Source organism: Macrobrachium rosenbergii, chromosome 27 (assembly GCF_040412425.1).
Source record: "Macrobrachium rosenbergii isolate ZJJX-2024 chromosome 27, ASM4041242v1, whole genome shotgun sequence".
Classification (NCBI taxonomy): domain Eukaryota; kingdom Metazoa; phylum Arthropoda; class Malacostraca; order Decapoda; family Palaemonidae; genus Macrobrachium; species Macrobrachium rosenbergii.
The window spans coordinates 30,562,858-30,586,076 of record NC_089767.1 but is presented as its reverse complement, the minus strand read 5'-3'; the positions used below and the strand labels follow the sequence as shown (position 1 = coordinate 30,586,076).

The 23,219-nt window shown below is 33.4% G+C and overlaps 1 protein-coding gene across 8 annotated transcripts in view; it reads left to right on the top strand.

Annotated features, from left to right (window-relative positions):
* Pi3K92E (phosphatidylinositol 3-kinase 92E) overlaps window positions 1-20,381 on the top strand; it is a 29,585-nt gene extending 9,204 nt beyond the window's left edge. For 4 of the 8 annotated variants that reach the window (XM_067129235.1, XM_067129237.1, XM_067129238.1 and 1 more), the window contains 16 exons: window positions 233-349; window positions 1,624-1,752; window positions 2,025-2,154; window positions 2,769-2,956; window positions 3,872-4,093; window positions 4,731-5,006; window positions 5,484-5,663; window positions 5,889-6,019; window positions 7,721-7,864; window positions 8,644-8,768; window positions 10,172-10,319; window positions 11,792-11,980; window positions 13,668-13,810; window positions 14,398-14,717; window positions 16,794-16,913; window positions 17,309-20,381. In XM_067129235.1, coding sequence (XP_066985336.1) covers window positions 233-349; window positions 1,624-1,752; window positions 2,025-2,154; window positions 2,769-2,956; window positions 3,872-4,093; window positions 4,731-5,006; window positions 5,484-5,663; window positions 5,889-6,019; window positions 7,721-7,864; window positions 8,644-8,768; window positions 10,172-10,319; window positions 11,792-11,980; window positions 13,668-13,810; window positions 14,398-14,717; window positions 16,794-16,913; window positions 17,309-17,434 — 2,688 coding nt within the window. In that variant the 3' untranslated portion in view covers window positions 17,435-20,381. Of the gene's footprint in view, window positions 1-232; window positions 350-1,623; window positions 1,753-2,024; window positions 2,155-2,768; window positions 2,957-3,871; window positions 4,094-4,730; window positions 5,007-5,480; window positions 5,664-5,888; window positions 6,020-7,720; window positions 7,865-8,643; window positions 8,769-10,171; window positions 10,320-11,791; window positions 11,981-13,667; window positions 13,811-14,397; window positions 14,718-16,793; window positions 16,914-17,308 lie in introns of all 8 variants that reach the window. The other 4 variants (XM_067129232.1, XM_067129236.1, XM_067129233.1 and 1 more) reach the window with 1 other exon arrangement.
* Window positions 20,382-23,219: the final 2,838 nt, after the last annotated feature.

Sequence of the window (23,219 nt, the reverse complement as noted above, 5' to 3'; positions counted from 1 at the left end):
AAATCATTTCAGTATATTTTCAAGAATAAATATTCAAGAATTCAAAGGCCATTTCCAAGAGTATTTAATAAATGTCCTGTTATCTTGGAGTATATAAAATATTTTTTTAGAATTTTATGATAATGTCTTTAGAGTGCCATTATTTATGCAATTATATAATATAGCCTGTATGATATGTTCAAAAGGAAAAGTTTTTGCTTCTCTTATTTTCAAAATTGTTATTATACTTCAGGTACAATACCAGTATCCAGCTCGTATCGCCAGTAATCCAGATTTACCACAGTACATGGCCGATCGCCTCCAGGATGGCCAACTTTTACTCTCAGTGCAATTTGACACCTCGATGCAGGTATAGCATCTCATTTCGCTCCATCCTTTATCATTTTTGTGTTAATTTTCCAGTTTTATGTTGCAATTCTTGACTTTAGTTTTACTATAAAAAGTAATGTCATTGCCTGGTAGGAAAAACAAGTCATGTAATGTGTATTAGCTGCAGTACGCTATCTTGTTGGTGGAGGGAATCACTACCTGTTGAAACTTTTGCTTCAAAAACCTCGTGATTCTGTGTGTTCATGTTATTTTTTAATTTGTGTAAATGATTCTAAGACTGACGTCCTTGGTATGGGGCCCAAGCTCTGGCAGTTGGAAAACCCAATAAAAATGTTGGCATATGGTAATATCTTCCAGATATTACCATCACAAAATAATCGTCCAAAAAGATGGAGCCTAATTCAATGGTATTTACCAAAACTGATGTGGATGCAAACTTTGGAAGGAACTGGGAGACCAAGGAAGGGAGCTGGCTTGCCATCAGCCACTCACAAGACATCTGCTAATATCCCCAGCATCTTTTAATTGATTTATGAGCAGGCACCAAAGTTGCCTATGAAGGCTTGAAAGCATATAGGTCTAGTTGTTAGATGCCCTTTCCATAATATACAGCTGTTGGAGATAGTAACGTCTGGAAAAGAGATAATCTCATAATCCCTGGTGCTCTCCCTTATTTAAATTTAAAACTTGATAATACCCATTCATTGAAGAATTTGATCTTGGAGAGTTCTAACTGCTATCCTTTCCAATTTGGAACATTCTGCTTTTCATTACACATAATATAGCCTAAACAAATGGATTATAATAAAGTAGAATAAAATAAGTTCCGTCTTGGGGAGAAAACATTTTTGCCAGTTTTTTGTATTAGTAACTATGTACCATACTTGACCTTGGTTAGTAACTTCATAATGAGTTTACAGTATATGAAAAAACTAGTTTAGATTTTAGAAATTACATCTTTCTGATTATGAGAAGAAAAGGCCTATGCATCCTTTTATAAGGGAGCCACATCATGATTTCTTCATTGTACCATACTTGACATTGGTTACTAACTTCATAATGAGTTTACAGTATATGAAAAAACTAGTTTAGTTTTTAGAAATTACATCTTTCTGATTATGAGAAGAAAAGGCCTGTGCATCCTTTTATAAGGGAGCCACATCATGAATTCTTCATCACTACCCAGTGCTTCATGATTCCTCATTAGCCACGTTAATTGCTCTTACTTGTAACTCTGTTTCTCACTGTTTTTAACTTGACCTTTGCTAATTTTTAAAAATTATCCCATTCCAGGTTCAGTCTACATTTACATTTCGTGTAAAGCCAGACATCAAAACTAAAGAATTTCTTGTGGATTACGTATTGGCAAAATTAGCTCTCACATTTGTTATGGAAGAAGGACAAGACAGTTATGTATTAAAGGTGAGTTGGAATTCCTTACTACAGGTTCATCTTTCATGCATGCTTTCAAGTTCAGTTTTGTGGAAGTATTATTGATGTGTTACAAAAACTATTGTCTGTTGTTTGGTCAATCTGATGTCTGATTTAATATTTGCTTTTTATATAGCTGCATAGATATCAAGACAATACATTTTTCTTCCTTTTTTTTTTTTACATTAGAACAGTACATTTTATAATTGGTGTAGCTGTGATATTATAATCAGTCATTCTTTGAATCTTTTTTTGTCTTTCAGACACCAGGAAAAGAAGAGTATTTTATCTCAAATGTTCCGTTATCACAGTATATGTATGTTAGGGAGTATGTGTGCCAAGATGAAGTCTCCCCAATTCCTCTAGTCATTGTTCACCGGGGAACTATACAAGGTTAGTTAAAATCATGCAGCTTCAAATTCCTGTGGGCATGGAGATTTTTTGGACAAAGATAAAACAAGGAAGAACAGATGACTAGCACAGTATGTTTAGTGCTAGTCGGAAGAGTGGTAGTATTGGTAAGAACTTTCTTTCCAAAATAACATAGATTTTTGTAGATTTTGAATGTGAATACTGTAGTTCTGTATGACCTGTGTATTTATTTTTGTATGTGCATAAAAGTGTATTGAAATGATACTACCTTTGGAATTTAGTTGATTTCTTATGCTGGTTCTTGCAGCAACCATCGGTTGAAATTTTGTCAAGTGTCCCCTTTGCATATATACAGTAGTAGCAAAATTATTTCATGTATTTTATTTCGTATTTTGCAGATTTTTGGTAAAAATTATTTCACGTGTTTTGTGAATTCATAATAAACCTTATGCGTATGTAAATAATACAGAACGTAAAATATAGCAAAGTATGACTTTATCATTGAAAGCAACAAAATTAAAGTTGAGATTTTTTTATTAAGCACTGCATGTTATTTCTTTAGCTTAATTTACTCATAATTAGGAGGTTTTAAACAAAGGCTCATGGTTAATTTAAAATATATTTACTTTTTTCAGTTGACATAGATAATATATACGAGAGAATAGAAGACTTTGGAGTCAAACACCTTCGGAACTCTTTCTCCAACATGACTTTGAAGAAAAAAAGTATCAATTTCATATCCTCTTGGACAATTGAAGAAAACTTCAGTTTCCAGGTTGGAGCGCTCTCAAAACTCAATCTTGAGTTTGACGACCAGGTAGAGGTAAGTGTTTAGTCTGTATACTTATATTAATTTATAGACTGCTGTTGGTTTTATTGAATTGAGATCAAATAACATTTCTATCCTAATCAATAGTAATAGATCATTTATAAATCTAAATGTATTTTTATATCTAAGTCACCCTTGGAAGGGATTATTATGTAAGGATTGAGATTCACGGAAATTTAATAATAATTTAGCAATGTTAGGGTTATAATTAGCAGCCAACTAAATACCTGGATTTTGTCTATAAGTTCTATTATAATGTTAAATTTTGGTATGATTACTGTTAGATTAATTTAGACTTAATATTTTAATAAAAAATTTTTGTATTTTTATTTCTATAGTATACTTTGAAATCTGTCAGTATATTTATTATATAGGGCAACTATGCATCAGTCTTCCAAGACAGTTGAGATACTGTGCTTTGTACTGTCCTTGTAAGGCAAGTTACAGACCATGGGGTGCTATACCTTACAAGTGCTGAGTAAATATTGTAAAGTGGTCACTCTACATTGCACAACATGTATCTCCTCACTTTATCTCGTCTGCTGGGGCTTTCAGTTTCTGTACTGTAATTTATATATTCAGAATTTTGATACTTTGTAAACTTAATTCTGAAATGATGAAACTGTGATTGTAAAAGCAGTATCCCCTCCCTTTATCTGTTCTGCTGGGGTTTTCGGTTTCTTCACTATAATTTATATATGTACAGTATTCAGAATTTTGGAAACCTAATTCAGCTTATGTTTTGGAGAGTTTGTAAACCTAATTCAGAAATTATGAAACTTACAGAATGCCAGAATCACTGGTACATTATCTGCATTTCATGTTTGTTGAGATTTCAGTTATGATTAAAAGGAAAAAAATGTGATTTCTGATGCAAAATTTTAAAACTGCTACTTTTCTCTGCATTAGGTGGTAGTGGAAGCTGGCTTGTATCATGGAAATTGTGCTCTTTGTGAAACTAGAACAACCCAAGAAGTTAGCGTAAAAGAAGGGTCTGCTACGTTTGATGAGTTACTTACCTTCTCTATTGAAGTTTGTAATGTCCCAAGGAACGCTCGGTTATGTATTGCCATATATGAAGTTAGTCGTAGTTCCAAAGTTCCCAAGGCTCGTTCTTCAATATCCAAGCAGGTACGTTGTGTTGTGTAATTGTTAACTTTACCAATTACAAAGCTCTATATCTTTTGACTCACGCATACACTTTTGTTTCAAGGGAGACAAATTTGGTGCCAAATATTTTTTCAGACTAAAAAGTGTTTGTTAATGATAAGTGAGCCCCATAAGAGGTACTAGTTTTAGTATGCAGTCCTTTTGCACATTGTAGACATGATTAAGGATTCTTTGCAGTTTCTTTATGGCCTCAACTGCATTCCCTTTGGTCTTATCTCAGCTGTCTAACTTCTTTTAACTTAACCTTATTCCTTTTTCAAATCTCATTCGAGGAATAAGTCCTTCAGATAAGATCTGTGTGATTCTATCAGTGTGACTCAGTTGTTGCATTTAAATACTTCATAATAATAATAATAAGAAAAATAAATTAGTTCTAAGTATTCATTTGGAACTGGCCAAAAGAATAAAGATCTTTTTGTGTACTTAAGTGAAAAATCACCTGTAGGGTGATGTTTTTTTGTGTGCACCATGCTTGTCATTGATCGTAAAATGTAGTTACATTGGCCGCCAGTCGGTATTTTAAGAACATTTCATCATTTAAAGCATGTTATGATAAACTACTTTTGTAAAATGTCTCATCAGATTTGTTCTATTCCAGGAATTGTACAAAAATCCCATAGCTTGGGTCAACACAGCAGTATACGACTATAGAAACCAGCTGAAAGCTGGATCTATGACCCTCTATGCTTGGAAGGTATATGAAGGAGATGTTGACATGCCGAATCCCTTGGGCACGCTTGTCAGTAATCCAGACCATGACCAGGCTGTTACCTTGACAATTTCTTTCACAAGATACCAACAGAGCTCTGCAATTGTTTTCCCAGCAAAAGATAAAATCATATCGTTTGCCAAAGAGATTGCTTTAACCGAGGAGGTAAGAATATTTTTGATTAAGAAAAAATAATCAGCATTTGCTGAAGTAGTCTATTATCTTTAGTTAACAGCTTTTCCTAGTGTAATTTTTCATCACAAGTAAGGATTAAATTCTTGGAAATCATTCCTGGAGAGTAAAAAAATGTTTTCATATGGCTTAAAAAACTGAATGAAATGGTGAATAAATTTGTTGATTTTAATGATCTATACAAGACGTGAAGGAAACAACTGCATATGCTGTAATAGACTTGATAGGAAGGAGCTTCTTCCTGCTGATGGTTTAGAGGCATGCATGTGTGAACAGTCGCCGGAAGCTATTAGTATGGTGTGTCTTCAAGACATCAGAAAATACACATTTAGGGAGATTTAACACACTGAATAAGTCTAATAAAGTTTGGTGGGATTTTAGTTCAAAATTTTAATGTACAGTACATAAGCTAGCAGCAACTTAAGCTCAAGTGTTCTGAACTTTTAGCAGCCTGTAGCAACCGCAGACATGATGGAAGAAGTGAGACAAATTGCTGATCGTGATCCCCTAACAGAACTTCATGAACAAGAACGCAAGATGCTCTGGTCATTGCGTAATGTTTTACGTGACCAAGTCCCCCATGTATTACCAAAGTTGTTGCAGTGTGTTGAATGGGACAATAAAGCAGAGGTTTGTTGATTTTATTCGTGTTTTTTCAGTGCTACGATTTTTAAGAAACAATTTTATCCACTGATTATTACATGGCACATTGAGATAGAGAAGTTAGCTTAAAATAACAAGAACCAGGAAGATTACAAAGACTACTTATATTAAAGGACAAGTAATCATAAATTAGATGTAAAACTGGTCAGAATTTTATTTTCAAGTCTTAAATCCCAACTTGTCTTTTTGTAGGTTGCAGAAATGATAGCATTATTGAAAGAATGGCCCAGGCTCCCTCCTGAGAATGCATTAGAGCTTCTAGATTATGCGTATGCAGAACCTTCTGTGAGAAGTTATGCCATAGATTGCCTTGTCCATCTCAGGTGAGATTTCCTTCCTTGTTAGTGTCAATAATGGAGTGTGTGTATTTTTTGCGTTTTGATAGCTTTTCAGTGATTTCCTTCTATTGGCAAGTATGTTGAAGAAATATTTGGTGACACGTCGGTAACATTCATTCTGTTGTAGCAAATTACCAGCCAACAATTGATGTAAATAGTGGTAAGATTACTACACTTGAATACTTTTATCTAACATTGACTGTAAAATGGGACATTATAAAATTTCATTTTTTAAAAGTATATGTTAAGAAGTACTTCAGAATAGTCTTGTTTTACTATGCAAGATAACCAAGAATAACAAAAATAGAACGAAAAATGTTTATAGGTATATGGTGGCATTCTTTTTTAAAGTTTAGTCTTTTATTGTTTTACTATTAGTTCTTGATGTGAGTCTGGATGAGTGCCAGCATCATAAGCTTTGTTTTTTGAGAGTGAAAGTACTTTTCAATTGTACAAGACCTACAGTATGTAATTGTATTTCCAAGAAAAGGTTAGAGAGCATAAGATCATTAGTTTAGTGCTGTTGCTTATCTGATTTTTTTAATGTACTCCTAAGCATTGTAATCCTTTTGAACAGTCATCTTTTGTTATTGGATGCCATCCGTTCCCATTTTGTTTATGTTTAGCAACTCTGAATTGCGAACAACTTTTCAAGGTACAGTAGTGTAAATTGTCAACTTCACTCTCAAAATTTAATCCTGTGATTATGTATGAAAGTGAAGAGGGAAAGTGAAATCCCAAAATCTTTTAACCCATGGCATATGATATACTTTCTCCTTTACCTTGAAGATCATCTAATGACATTTCTGTTATTACTATGATTTTTCCTGAACTCCTTTTTTATATTATCTTTCTTCCATCTTACTCTCCTCCCTCTCCAAATAGTTGTTTCTTAGTGCAATTGTGAAGTTTTCCTTCTGTTACACCTTTAAAACATTCTTTACTCTCAATTTCTCTTTCAGCACTGAATTACCTCATAGGTACTAGAGCTTGGTCTTCGGCTTAAATTTTACATTCTAATTCCAGTTGTTCATAGCTACAATAAATCTGCCCACAAGACTAGTGTTTCAGTTCAGGGATTACAGATCTGGAGCTCACTGGCCGATGTGGCTCATGATGGAATTATTCAGATAACAGGATGATGTGCATTACTTATGATGGTGCTTTATTTCCTATTATACTGTTTTTTGTTATTTGGCAAACATAGTAAATGCATATATGTGTAGAGAATCACTCATAAAATTGAAAACTGCTATTAATAAAAGTAGGAACTCGAAGGTTGCTTGCATTGACTACTTCTTTAAGGAGTACATGGTATCGTTCATTGTAAGCATCGAAAGGGCAATTTTCAGAAAAATAAATATAAAAATAAAAAATAAATATATAAATATAATGATACAATAAAGTAACCATAAATATAATAATAATAATAATATCAGAGATAATCCAGAGGTCTTTTCCTTCTAAATGGAGACTGGAAGTGAAGCTGAATTTCCAGAGGCTCATGCGCAAAATGAGACCTGAAACCCTCGGAATGCAGTGTCTGGAATTCCATAGATTGCAGTGAAAGCTTGCTGTGATTGATGGTGTTATATGAAAAATATGTTTTATGTTATAAAAACTTAAATTTGGTTCCATCTACTGAATTCAAGAAGTGAATCAAGTGCTTTCTTTTATTTTTTTCAGTGATGACGACCTGTTGTTGTACCTACTTCAGCTAGTTCAAGCTTTGAAGCATGAAAATTATTTGCACTGCCATCTGGTTGAGTTTCTTTTAAACAGAGCTCTCAGGAATATGCGCATTGGCCATTTCTTCTTTTGGCATTTGAGGTAATACAGTTTGCTCTTCATTAAAGTATTATATTTTAGGTCAGTTCTCAGTGCTGTGAAGTAACTGTTATGAAGAATTCTGATTAATACTTTTAATTGCACCAGTGGTTAGCAGAATTGTCAGTAAAGTGTGAACCTTAGTGGAGATAGCAGTATTTATGTTGGTTAGTATTTCAGTACAGTAACCTACCTGTTATTTGTGCTATAGATACAAAGGGATGTGAATTTGGTGAATTACAGTTAAAGTATAATTATGTTTAGCCTACAATAAACCTAACATTGTAAAATTTGTTTAGCGTGGCTTATGCAAACTCATCCCAGGTCAATGAAGTCTGTAGAATTCACACAAATAAGAACTTAAAGCCTCGATATAAGCCCATTAATACAGAACTATAGCAAGCACAATATCTCAATTTAGACTCTCATCAGGATAGGCTACCTAAGCTACATAATTGTGATTAAAATGTGCTGTAGTAGTAGCAGTTGTGGTTGAAGTAGGGATTAGCCTTAGTAATGGCTCCATCACCACTTAAGTAACCCATAGACACGCAATGTTTTTTAAAGGTGCAGTTGAACAGTCTTGCATGTGGATGATGGTGATTGGAAAAATTGTAAATATATGTGAATTGTGGGTAGTGGGAAAGAAATTACTGGGGATTACTGTATTCAGATGTTGAAAATTTGCCTGTTTTAAAGTGTCTGTTTAGATGTGTAATAATTAATTTTTTTTTTTTGATAAATGTAGTTGTAATTGTAATTTCCCTATTCATTGTTTTCAGATCTGAAATGCATATGCCAGCTGTTTCAATTAGATTTGGACTCATTTTAGAAGCATATTGTAGAGGCTCAGTTGAACATATGAAGATTTTACTTCGGCAGTTGGGTGCCCTTAAAAAGTTCAAAGGTGAGATCTTGGAATATAAACTGTTACCATCAACTTAGTAAGTCTACACATCAGATTTATTCTTTTTCCTCCAGAACAGTTACAGTAAACTGCTATGGCTGAGGTGAGAAAAGTAGAACCAACAGTAGTTTGCAGAAGCCAGATTAGTAATCATCAGTGATTAAAGATATTCTTTTTGTGGAAAAAGTTATTTTGGGTGATATGTACATATTAATTATGCCATACAGTTTAACGTACAGTACTTCAATTTCCATGTAGCTTATTTATGGAACTTCTGCTAACCCATATCAAGGAGGTTTATACTGAAGATAAAAAGTCCATGGCAGGTATATACTAGTGTCTAAGTAAATTTTACCTGAAACTCTCCATCTCCTATACTGTGGTTGAGCAGTTTTGTTAATCTTATTAACAGTTTAATGCTGCTCTAGGTAAATTAATCCACAGTTTTATGCTTTGTCTGTTTCAAGATTGATCCTTTCTTGATGTTACAACATCAATTTGAATGTGATATTGATTGTTCTTAAAGCATGAAAGTGAGGTAGGATGGCCGTCAGTGTTGACCTGGATCTGGATGGGCTGTTTGTGCATTGAACTATGAAAATCAGTTGTATATCCAGATTATTCATTTTGAGGTAGTTGTAAGTGAAATGCAACAGTATGTCTTCTCCTCAAGCAAATCTGTGGAGAGTAGGAGTCCACCTTAGATAAATTCCTTCAGTCTTAATTTTGTAGTGATATATACTTGAATATGTTGAATAAGGAGCCACAGTGACTGTAATTTCATATGCCTCTTACAAGCAAACTGAAGGCCATAGAATCCCACGGTTTAAAAAAATACTAAGAACAGATAGTTGGGCTTCTTTCACAAGTTTTTCACAAGTTGAAAATTTAAAAGTTTTGTGAGGTTCCAGAAAAAGTTTTCCCAGCTTGACATGACTTGTAAACCAGAGTACAAAGCCTTTGATAAAGGAAAATACATGGAGATTAATGTAATATGTTGAAAGCCACGTAGGTGAAGAGTTTGCGTCTCAAGAAAAAGATGGTTGGAGAGTTTAGATTGGTAGGACAAAGGAGACTTAGTAGAAATATCATGTTAGGGGTGAAAATTGGAGCAAGACAAAGTTGAAGAGCTAAAGTTTGGTGGGCAGGGACTAAAGGGTAAAGTGAGGAAGAGGGAAAGATGGAAAAGCATTGTAGCTTGTGCTGATGGAGTGCCACTGAGAATTTTACTTTGACTAAGCTAAATTCTCCCTAAATGTAACGTAAGGACAGAAAGGAGAAAATTGATGAAACACTGGCTCAATTGATACAAATATATTAGTGTGTTGTTATCATGAAGAACCTTTACATATTTCAGGTTTTTTATAATGATGCTCATGACTGATGAAACATTACCTTTTCAGAGGTCCGAGAAATTGTAAGTGAAAATAGATCAGTAAGAGATCGTGCTGAAAAGTGTATGAGGGACTACATGAAACAACCAAAGAGTAGAGCAGCACTATCCCACTTTTTAAACCCAATTGACCCAATGTACAGAATAAGCAGTATAAAGTAAGTAAAGTTAATGTGTATAATTGTATTACAACAAACCCATTATTTACATTAGCAGAGATGTATGGTATTCACGAATTCCAGATTGGGAATGTTCCAGAAGAAAATCCTCTGCTAGCTTACTTGGTGCACCAGGCATGCAGGCTATGGATCATGAGTTTCAGGCACACAAAGAGTTTCAGTTCTCATGCCTAGCACATTTGACAGCAAACTTGGTAGTACAGTACTGGACTAAGCTTATTTAGTTATCTTATTGAAAACTATTTTCTCCAATTATGCTAACAACTATTCCAGTTATACTCTTTAGCCTTTTGCCTACTTTGACTTTTAATGGAGATTCCATATTTCACAGCCTCTGGAAATGTATGAAGTTTGCCTGAGAATTGATACTTGAATTCCTGTTGACTTGGATTTGAAAGTAGCAGTAGCCAATGACACTAGATAAGATAGTCCTCCACATCTGACTCAAATGCAAAATTCAGTAATTTTGGTCATAGGATTGAAGTTTGAGGAGAACACAGAGTTTTTTCCTTTAATATACAGCATTTTAAAGGACTCTTTACTCGGTTGGATAGACCCTCTAAATGTGCATGTGGGTTGGAACTGTGGAATGTTTGGTTTTGAGGGTTAGCAGAATTGGAGAATATACTTAAACAACAGAACTGAAAAGCGGTTGTAAATGGAGGATTCCTTCTTTTCTTTGACTTTATTTCTTTAAAAGCATGGGACTTTGTTTAAGCCTATCTCTCTTGGACTTCAAAAAATTGTATGGAATGTCTGATGTTTCTCCTAAACAGAAGGGCCACCCTAAGGCATCAAGGTTTATGGCCTGAGTAGATTATTCTTTCCAGCTTCCTTTGGTTTCAAGGGTGACATGCATCATTTTCTAATGGAGTGCTTGACTGTGATGATTGCGAGGACTGCCAATATTTTTTCATGAAATGTTGAAATATGTAGCATTTTTAGCCTGTTATGTCAGCAGAAACCCAGCAAAGTTTATTGACACTACAACTGAAAATTGATTTCAAGTTGGACTAGATCTTTTTGTGGGGTCTTCTCAGGACTAATATGATTGAGATCCTTGCAAGTGGCAGTTTTGCCTTAAAGGATTATGTATTTTGTTCATATTCACCTTAAGTGTTATATATACAAGTCGTAGAGTTTAAGTGATTGTAGTTGGGTTGCTGCTTTGATAACTAATTGTCCAAATTATATTTGTGGATGAGACCCTGTTTTTTTGGTAGAAAAACTATTCAGTAGAAAATTTTTAAAATGTGGCTTAAATATTTCAAGTACAGTATTGGAGTTATTATATTACAAGCAATTTTCCATTTCCCCAATATATAAGAGCACTTCTTGTTAAGATGATAGAATTTGTTCTGTTTTGGTAAATTTTTGTTTATTGTTATGATAAATTTTTATTTTAGTCAGCATTTTTGGATGATATGTTAATGTCTTGTATATCTTTGCAGGCATGAAGAATGTAAATTCAAGGACAGTAAGATGGCACCATTGTGGTTAGTATTTGAGAATGGAGATGCTCATGGGAAAAGCATATATATGTTGTACAAGGAAGGGGATGACCTCCGCCAAGATATGCTCACTCTACAAATGATCAAAATCATGGATAAGTTATGGAAGGAAAATGGACTAGATCTCAGGTGAGTTTAGAGTTCTGTAATAATGTTTGTGAATGCTACCAACTATTTTACTATTATACATATTCAGTATACTTTTGCTCGACAAACCAAATGTAAAATGACTAAAATTTGTGGAACGTGAGATATTGATAAAATGGCTTTTATATGAGAGGAAGCATATCTGGCACACTCATTTGTTGACAGTTGTGTAGAGGTGGATATTTGTATAACATTCTCCACACAAAAGAATTTAATGCTTCATCTTTTTCATTTCCTTTTATCCGGTTTTTTTGAGGTTGTTTTGGAAGGGCCAGTTAGATGGACAAAAGTTGCTTTGTGGTTTACTAGGAAAATGCCTTTATTCATACGAAGCCTATAAATCATATATAGCTCAAATCATGATTGCAGTGTCCCCAGACATGATGTTTTAAAATCTGAAGGACAAAAGAAGCAGAAGAGCTAAGAATAGCTGTCTGAACAGTTGGACCTCTGAACTATTGGTTGTTAGAAACTGCTGAGCTTATTCGCTTGTCTCTCACAATTAAATGTTGTTGAGTGTCTCCCATGCTTTGCTGTGGTAGTTTGGAGTTAGGATTTTCATTGTAATCCTTTTGATTTATTCGTTCTCAGTTATTTTCATCCAGTAATTTTATTCTTTTCTCCTAGTTTTCCTAAAGAGATTTAATATTATCAGTTAGTGACGGTATTTCAGGATGTGTTATCTTGTGTATTGAATTTTTTCTTTGTTCTCTGATTTGCAGTTAATTCAATAATTCCACATATATTTATTTTGATTCTGACGTAAAATTAACTGAATTTTGTGTAAAGGGTTTTTCTTACTTGGTCGCTTAAATCATTTCAGGTTCTTATTATAATAAACAATGATATCCACACATGCAAGAAATGAATAGAAAAAAAAATAAAAATAAAATTGACTTAATTTCAGAGAGAAATATAAGTTTTATTTGCTGGTCCACTTAAGAGAATTTTTAACACCAGCAAATAAAAAATGTTGACTCTCCAGTCAAAAGCACAAATTATATTTCATGATCTTAACCTTACCTCAAAACAATCAGATCATCACTGAATATTCCATCACTTGAAGAAAAAAAACTTGATAAGGGTCAGCAAAAAACCAATCATAGCTGCCAGGATCCAGAAGGTCTTCCTTGTCTTAAAGCTATGAGGAGCTTCTAAAAAAAATTCCTCTATAATCAACCCCAAGGATTAAAATGGGACTCCGTGTAGATATAGGGGAAGGGACATACCCTGCTGCTGTCCTAAAATAAAAGGAATTGTACTTCATAGCATCTGTACTCTCCACTTGACAGTACCCCAATCAAACAAAAGCAATAGTGAAAGAGCTCAGGAGTTATTAAACTTCTTTAAGTAATCAAAGTAATATTTTGTTTGAAAGTTACCAATTAATCAATTTTGATAAAAATGCCCTTCCATCATATGTTATTGGTGTGTATCTTCCATCATATGTTATTGGTGTGTATCTTCCATCATATGTTATTGGTGTGTATTTGGTCTGCAGAGAGAATTAAGGAATGATTGTTAAGAAGGGAGACAGTTGTCTTGCCTTCTATGGCAATATTTTTACTTTACCTTAAGTGGGCATTAGGGAGAAATGTGTGAATCTAAAAAAAATATTTAAGTTTTGCATGTTTACCAATGTATATCATATTTTGAAAATATTTTCCAGAATGAACCCATACAGCTGTATGTCCACTGACAATAGAGAAGGAATCATTCAGGTGGTCCTTAATGCAGAAACAATTGCTAATATCCAGAGACAGAAAGGAGTGTTCAGTGCTACATGTGCTTTCCGGAAAGGGTCACTTTTAGGTATGTATCTACTGAATAAGGACAGCACTATATTTTCTATATTTTGTACTTTGTTGAAGTGCACATTACAAAAGTATAACCTTAAAAAAAGTTAAATTCTCATTGCAACAGTGGAAAAGACATTACTCCTTACTGTAGTTGTTATGATGAGCATGGGAAAGGTGACACATTGTAGTTTTGATTAACTTCTTGCGTGACAAATAAAATTCTTTTTGTGATTACACTTTGCATAAAAGTACCAAAAAAAGATGATTATACATGGAGCCCATAATAATGCATTATATGAGGCATATAATGGGAGATTATATTTCCCAGTTACTCTCAGCAGTTTTTATTTGCAGCACTGATCTAATTTGTCATTCTTTAGTGATAATGATAACGTTGTTTATAATGCTGTTCTCAAAGCATTGTTGGTGTTAGTTTATCAGATAGAACTTAAGATTCAAGATTTTCTCAGAAACTTTACAATAAAAGAAAGACTAAGCGTATTATACTTTTTCTCTGCATTCAAGATTTTCTCCAAAACTTTACAAAAGAAGAAAGACTGTGCTTATTATAGTTACTTATTATGCATCTTATTTCCACAGCATGGCTAAAGGATCACAACACAACAGAAAGCATGTTGAACAAAGCTATTCATGAATTCACTTTGTCCTGTGCCGGATACTGTGTTGCAACATATGTATTAGGAATTGCTGATCGTCATTCAGATAATATAATGATTTTGAAGAATGGCCAACTCTTCCATATTGATTTTGGACATATTCTTGGCCACTTTAAAGAAAAATTTGGTATTAAGAGAGAGCGACAACCATTTGTCTTAACACATGACTTCATTCATGTTATAACCAAAGGACGACAAACTCGCTCAGAGGAGTTTATAAAATTCAAAGGGTTCTGTGAGCAGGTGAGAATATTTTGTGTTTTTTAAGTTGATTGAGTGACCAGTGTACTCTTTTCTTCCACATGAATAATCCCCCACTTTTTCATAACATGCTAATCTGACTTTGATTGTTAGTGAGTACATCATTTTTTCTTAGAGTGTTGTATAAAACCTATGGTTTCCTATTAAAGGATATTTAAAAAAATCAAATCGAGTTAGTTTCATCACAAACCAAATACTCGATCGTAACCTATTCTTGCATCTGCACATCCACCAAACATTCTCATCCTTGGCAAAACCAAGATGATCTGCTGCTCATGGTAGATTGGTGCAGGTACCTCAGATCCCCAGTGATTAACTGTTGTACTTTTTTACGTGTGTGTTGGCATCTTGTGGTCTTCTCCAAATGTTTTCATTGTTCAGGATAACCTTTTATCCTATCCTTACATCATTCATCTATTTACATAATTCTATGTTTGGAACACCAACTTGGAGTCATGTCAGGTCATCAAAATCTTGCAAGTAGGTTATTTCCTGGCCTTTTGGGAGCCATGACATCACTTTTGTCCCAGCTAATATCCATCTAAAATGCCAGAGGCTCTACAGTATTCAAAGAGTTTGTCAGGTAGTAAGAATTCCTTGTTTTCTACAGTTACGTTGGTGTTCTCAAACTTTGGAAGGATAGAAGCCTATCATTTACCTCCTTGCTCCATCCAGGAAGGAAATATTAGGGACTGATTGATCACAGGGACTTTTATTTCTAGATAACAATTTATCTACCCTCCATAAATTATCTCCTTATTGTCTGGAAGGGCTCAAGTGCTCCATATTGAAACTGCAGCACCTCTGGAGTTTGCCAGGATCCTTGCCCCAAGTCACCACATGAGTTCTCTGTTGAAGCATCTGACTTTGCTGCTGTCTGGTGGCAAGACAAGCCTTGGCAGTAGTATACTTTTCTTCTACCTTGAGGACTTACTAGATTGTGAAGTGGGTATAGAGAGAGAGCAGTAAGAAAAATAGACTGACAACAGACAGTTAAGTGAAAGAAATTGCCTGATTACAGGTGGATAGGGTTATATAACTAATAAAGAGAACAAGAATTTACCATGCTTTTACAAGGTTTGTAGTACCAAACTTCAAGCTAGAATGGTTTGGGAAAGCCATGTAACAAAGGAGGAAGTTGATCAGATGTATGGTGGTATGGGCTAGAGAATAGATAGATCTCAAAGACTGTATATATGAGGCTTGTGATGTGAAAGAGAGAGGGCCATTTAGAATAGTAGATATGGAAGTAAAGGATAAAGATCAGTTGGAAGATTTGAGAATACGATGGAGAAAAGGTATACCGTATTTGAGAAACTGAACCTGATGGGATGCCTGGGAGTAAGTACACAGGACAGAAGAGTGGAGAACATGTCTTGACCATGTGAGGAGAGAAACTGATGTAATACTTGCTTAACTCTCTCAGCTCTACCAGCTAGTTAAGCAATTTAGGCTCTACAAATGAAGCAGGTTAGACACTTGTTTCCCATTGCGGAGGAATCTTGCAAGCCATCTGATTATACCTGTTCCCAATTAAGATTCAGTCTTATCTCTACCAAGATTGGTAGTAATGGCTTTCACAAAGTAATAAGTGCGTGTCTATGACGTGAAAAATGTAAAAGGTTCATTTTAGTATACTCATTATAGTCCTTCAAAATCTCGTAAATTGTATTAAAAGTCGAATCAATTATTTGATGATACTTATTTTTAGAATCAGGCTGAAACATTTAGGTTTTTATGGATGATAAATTACTTTGTAGGAGAGTAAAGTTAAGGTATTTAAAGCCAACTCTTAGTCCACTGTTTCTTATAAGTAGATAGCTAGGAAAGTGAGCATTTTTGCTGCACCATCCATTTACTTACATTTGGGGCTGTCCTGTCACATTTATATGGATATTGTTTTTTAAAATTACAATAAAACTTTTTTTTATGATTTAACTTGTAGGAAAGTCAAGTCTTGATATTTCAAGTGTACTGTATCGTTCTTTTGTTTCTCATTTGGAATATACCTAAGAAAATATACATGCAGCATCACTCATTTACTTTTACTTTTTGCAGGCTTTCCTTATTTTACGTCGTTATGGTTCATTCATCATATCCCTTTTTGCCATGATGATATCTACTGGCCTACCTGAATTAAAGAGTGAGAAGGAGTTAAATTATTTAAAAGAGACTTTGGTAAGCAACTGATTGTTGTAATTTTTCTTTGTTTTTTCTTTATGTTGGGTAAGTGTTAGGTGTATGATTAATCTGTTAAATGAAAATACCTTAGGTATGAATATATTTTATCTTAAATACTAGATACTTGCTACAGTTCAGTTGAATCCCATCATGACAGTGATAATAAAAGTATATTTCCCTTACCTATCTAGACTGCCTAGTCTTGGTAAACTATTTTTGTTTTGAAACAAACCCATTGGCTTACTAAATTTTTTACTGTTTGACAAGGCCTCGGTCCCAAGGATGTCACATAATTGGAGTTATATAAGAGAATTGTTATGCTTATGTATGGATTTTTGCCAGTATTACAGTGTTTAATTATATATGGCTGATTATAGTGCTCTCTTTCACAGAAACTGGATCTAACAGAGGAGGAAGCTCTGGAACACTTTCGTTCCAAGTTTGATGAAGCCTTGTCAAATGCTTGGAAGACATCAATTAATTGGGCCATTCACAGTATGGCCAAGAATAATCGTTAAACTAGACTTAGTGTTAGTTTCCTAAAAGTTTTACCTGTTGAATTTGCCAAAAAATAGATTGTAAATGTTTATATTGTATAGGTGGAAAGATATTGTTCTTACAGTATGTTTAAATACTGTAGTTTATGACCTTACTTTTGTATGTATAAAGTTGTATAGGAATGAAATCGTCTTATTTGATAATTAAACTATCAGTTATAATGCATTTCAGAAGCCAACTTTGTCCCTATAAGGTAACTGCGCTTATGTTACATGCCTCAGTTGTTTTGGAAGTCAATGCAAGGTTACTGAAATTTAATGTAAAAACAAAACCATTAATAACTAACATTGTTAAATATCTGCAACTCAGGGACAGATTTTTTAGACAGTTAATTTTACAAAATATTTTACTCAAAGTATGTATCAAGTACTTTGTTCTTATAAGCTGATGCTGACCATTGCCTTGATAAGAATGAACAGTAGGTTGTCTTGTAGCAGTATTACAGTACATTCCTTTATACTCTACTATAGCAAACAGGTTTGTAAGTTGTTACTTGTCCCAAAAAATTGGATGTTTAGCATGGTATATAGGGGTTAAGATGATCATACGGCACCACAGAATTTTTATATTTTGGCACAGTAAAGATCAATGACTTCTTTATACTTCTTCAGAGAGTTAAGCATTAAATTTAGTTTAATCTCACATTTGTTAAGCATAATTTTCAATCTTAAGAGTTTATGTCCTACCATCTCACATCCAAAGATTCTGATCATTATGCTTAATCTTATTTTGATTAATATGAAGTACCAAATTAATGTAGGGTAAGTGGTCAGTGTAATGCTGAAAAATTTCATGAATATGCAAGTACTTCTACTTTTAAACAAATAGGATCCATATAGATAACAAGACTATGATTGAAAGCTTTTAAGCAGGCTTGGGTTAGAACAGTGTCTGTAAAGGTATAAAAGTGGTTATGCATAAGATTGAAAAAAATAAGGAATGACATGTTCTGTTTTGAACATACTGCTTTCTGGATATAATGCAATTCAGGATGACAGAACTTTTGAGTTTTCTTGTTGGGGGAGGGGGTTAACTTATTTTTTTTTTTTATATGTATAATGTAACGAATCAACTTGGTTATGTGGCTGGTTTCTTCAAAATCTCTCATTTTCACAGCGTTTTGTCTGCCCTCTTTCTTATGTTGTCCAACTTCAGAACCATCATCAATTTTGGTTTATCCAATTATTTAAGAGCAGCATTTTTATTAGATTATTTATATTTTATTAAAGACAGTCCCTTTAGATCAACCTTATAAGAGTTAGGTGTTTTAACTTGGTTTTCAGTTTGATCATTATTATCATATGCTACAATATCTTTAAAGATGATACTTATGCCACCCTATTTGATATTCTCATCATATTGGTATATTTAAAAACCTATTCTTATACCATTACATTTTTTACTCATCAATGAGAGCCAGTGTTAACAAGTTCACCTGTCTACAGAAGTATAGGTAGTTACTGTTCAAGGACTATATGGTGGCTACTCTAGGAAGTGGGTTGAAATTGGATTAGTGCCATTTATGAATGTTGCCAAACTTGTCCTTCTGATGAAAAATATTTCGTGAAAAAGGAAGCCTTTGAATGACCAGATCACATATAATGACAATCAAAGTAACCCATTTTTAATTAATATACAAATTCAAATTATTATTATGAATTATTCTTCAATCTTAATGAACAGAAATGTGGCATACACACTGATCAGAGCTCCTCACTGAGAGTCCATCACATTCGGGCACAAATGATTATTACTTTACATGCTTAATTTCCCATATTTTACTTTTAATGTTTTAAACTTTTTCTTGGTTGTACATAGTCAGTCAATTGAAGATTGTTTCCCTCATATAGTAAAAATAACAAAAGGAATACCATATTTTTCTCTAAAGATCACCGAAAAGTAAACAACAAACTGCTCATTAGCACACTTCATAATTTGAGAAACTCGAGAATCTAATTGAAAGCCTAAAACTATCCCTAGATTTTATATTGGTTATTTAAAACTAAAGTTATTAGTGATGAAATAATCTGGAAAATATAAGTGTTAACCTAACTTTGAATTTCATCAGTCATTGGTGTAGATACAATAGATGTGTAGGACAGTCAATCAAGGCAAAAGAAAAATATATTCTCCAGTAAGCCTGAAAATATTATTAGAAAGGTCCTTGTGCCTTTAGGTTTATGATTCCCAAAGGATATTAGGGGACAGCTACAACAAACTCTTAATTTACGCTTTACAATTTATGTTTGTTGAGGCATAAAGAACCAGATTACCCTAATGACAGTACTGTATTCATATTTTCTTGAGAATACCTTTTTATCTTCTACAGAACATGGAATAATTGAAGAAAAAGTGAGCATATGAAATTTAGCTGACTTAATGACTTAATCTAACCCAATGAGAAAATTTAATGTGGAATAAAACTGAAGTAGTTACATTTTGACAGACAAATTGTGGTGCTAATTTTTCTGTCATATGAGATAATAAATTTGGGCTATTTGCTTGTGTTCTACAACAGCAATTTGAACAGAGCAAAATGTTATTAAGTCTTCAGAAATATCTTCACTGAATACTATTGCCTGTAACTTAAAAGAGTTCCAATGGTAATTGTGTAATGTTTATCAAAGTACTGTACCAGAAAAATCCATGTAATTTTCTTTGTGCATATTTTGGGCTAAGGCACAGGAAAATTCTTTAAAAAAAATGGAATGATTATTAGTTACTGACCGTGAATTATAAATGTTAGTTGTAGTTGTAGTCAGCCCTATTAGAGTGAAGATTGTGAACTCAGTGGTCTGGTTAAGCTGTTTATTGCATATCTAGAAGAATATAGAAAATTGTCAAATCATTCTCCAGTTTTAAACAGTGCAGTATACATCCCTTTACACAATAAATACTTGGACTCCATGAATGATATTTTTTGTGAATGGTTTGTAATGCAACTTTTTTCAGACATCAAATTTACGTATAGTACAGTAGTGTATTTTGTGAAATTAGCTGGTAAATCTGAAAGTTTTTGTACCTGTGTCATGTATTATATAAAAATTCATTAGCTGGGCATGTAAATGAGTTTTTAGCATTAGCAAGAGAAGCAGTATCTTTATAGGGACAAGTGAATACTGTATATGCTAAAGAGATCCTTTTAAAAATCTGTGGCATGTTTTGTATTTTTATTTTACTTATATTTATTTTTGATTGATTTTGTGCCCCAAAGTCATAATGCCTACAAATTTTAATCTTTTCTTCTGTACAGAATGCTTGTTTTATGTTGGTATTCCTTAAGAGTAGTCTGGTCTTTCATGTTATGAAAATGATCTAGAGTTCAGGGTAGAGGTTTGGTTGCCTTATAAATGTTAGTTTTTATTTTTGTTGACAGTAATGAAATTTAGAGCTTATTTTATGAATTCTGATCAGCAAGAATAATTCAAGTATTAAGAATAGACCCCCAAGTAATTATTGCCTTTTTAAATTTCGTTGCCAAAAATTTAAGTTTTTTTATTTTATTAGTTTTAATAAGCAGTAATATTTAGTCTCAAATTACCAGGAAGCAACAAAAGCAGTGATTGCAATTATACCGAGTGTTGTCGTAAATATATGAGTACAACTATTGATAATTCTCTTAGCAGATTTACTGTATCAAGTTTATTATGGTAGGCCTTATGCTACCTGCATTTTTTTTGTTTTGTTATGAAGGTAATCATTTACAGTTGTTTTGCAGAGATTTAAAACTGACTGGAGCATTTAAATAAATTAAATTTTTTATAAGGTGCTGCTGTCACAATATTTTTAGTTACACTTATTTTGTATTCGCCTACCAGTACATCACAAGCCCATTAATCATGCATTGCCTATTTATGTGGACAAGCCAAACAGTAAAATTTATAGGTTAAATTTCTTTTATCCATGCCTGAACTGGAGAGCACTTACTGCATGCATAAAATTCAAAAGTAAAAGTGCATTAAACTTGATAAACACTGTTACATACACCTTAGGGAACTGAAAGATCAACCCAAATTTTATACAATGCATTATTTTTCTTTTATCTGTTGTAGACTGGAAACCAAACTTATGATTCTGCATCAAACGACTGTAATCATTCAGGCAGGTGACTTACCAACTTCAACAACCATCCACAACCATTCCCAAATAAAGCCAACAGAACTTTTTTGATAAATATAAACATAAAAACATCTCTACCAATATTCTACTAGAACTATCCTGTCCTTGGATTAAGCATAAAGTTTGTCTGTACACCCTTTTACTATATAAAAAAAATTATTAATACACCATGGAACATCATAACCAACACACAGTAAAACACATGATGTAAAGGCCAACATTACACAATTTATACAAATGGATCCAAATATTCATCTGGTGTAGTTTTTGCTAAACTATGTCTAATGCAACAAGCCAGTTTTCTCAGTGAAACAATTTTTTGTAATAAAAGCTTTTCAGACAAACTCATTAATTATATAAGTGCCCTTCTCCCTTCCCTGGACGCTTTATGTCATTTCTCAGAAAGTGAGAAGGGAGTGTATGCTGTACCATATGCAGAACTTGAGCATGTGCATTAGAGGTTTTCAGTTTTGATTAAGACAGGTGCATTAGAGGTTTTCAGGTTTGTTGTAACTGAGGATTTCCATGTCAGCAGAAATAGGCTGCCTATTACTGTATTGTGTTACGAAAACAGTTCTAGGGACAAAATTAAAATATGTAGATTATATAATTTGTACATTAATGTAATGATTTAATCAGACCTTGATAAAACCTGTAAAACCCATTGTGTAAAACCATTTTGTTGGATTATATATTAAAGAATCAAATCAGTTGTGTTTGAATAGTTAATTTACAGTACATTAATTTGTAAATGCAGAAGTATTTTAGGGGATCGCCTTATATTTGTATATTGTAATATTGTATTTCTTCATTTCCTTTCCAGTCTTTTACCTACTCCTCTTTTGAGATGCAGTTTAAGTGATACATGAGGACATAATTTAATGATACATATCATTAAATTATATCCTCATGGTAATAGGTAGCAGCCTTTTCCAGGTATACCATTGCTAGTAGAAAAATGGGTAATACTACAGGAGGAACTACTTCGATAATATGCTGGTAGTACAAATTAGGTTTTGTCTTATCCCAGAGGTACTCGGCACCCTTGCTGAAAAGTCTAAATTTGCTTTCTCACTGCAACTTAGTTTTATGATCAGTGTACTATCATTATACTCCATTTAAAAAACAATTTACCTTCTGTACTAATTATACCCCTTTTATATCTGGTCTTTTTATACAAAACAGTTGAAGATATTGTATTTAAATTATTGTTACTAATATTCTAAACTCAAAATTTATAGGAGGACTGTTCAATACCAGTTTTGTTTCTGTTGACCTACAAAGCACATATCCTAAAACATTGCACAACCTCTTTCCCTAATTAGAGGAAACACAAAACGCTTTCTTTTGGGGAGTATGTTCCTTAAAATTAGTGCCAATGTTTTCAGTGGAGTAGATGGTAGTTTTTACATTTAATTACTGTAGATTATTTTGTCATTTTACTTGATTATAGCAGGGATTTGTGCAATGTAGATATTGAAAGTTGATAATTACCGATTTATGATAACCAGGTTCTACAAAATGTTCACATAAGAGTGAAGCAGACGAGACACAAAATCCTCTGTTGTAAGGAGGAATTCAGTTAAACTTCTAACTTCTTTGTGTGGTCATACGAATATCGCTGTT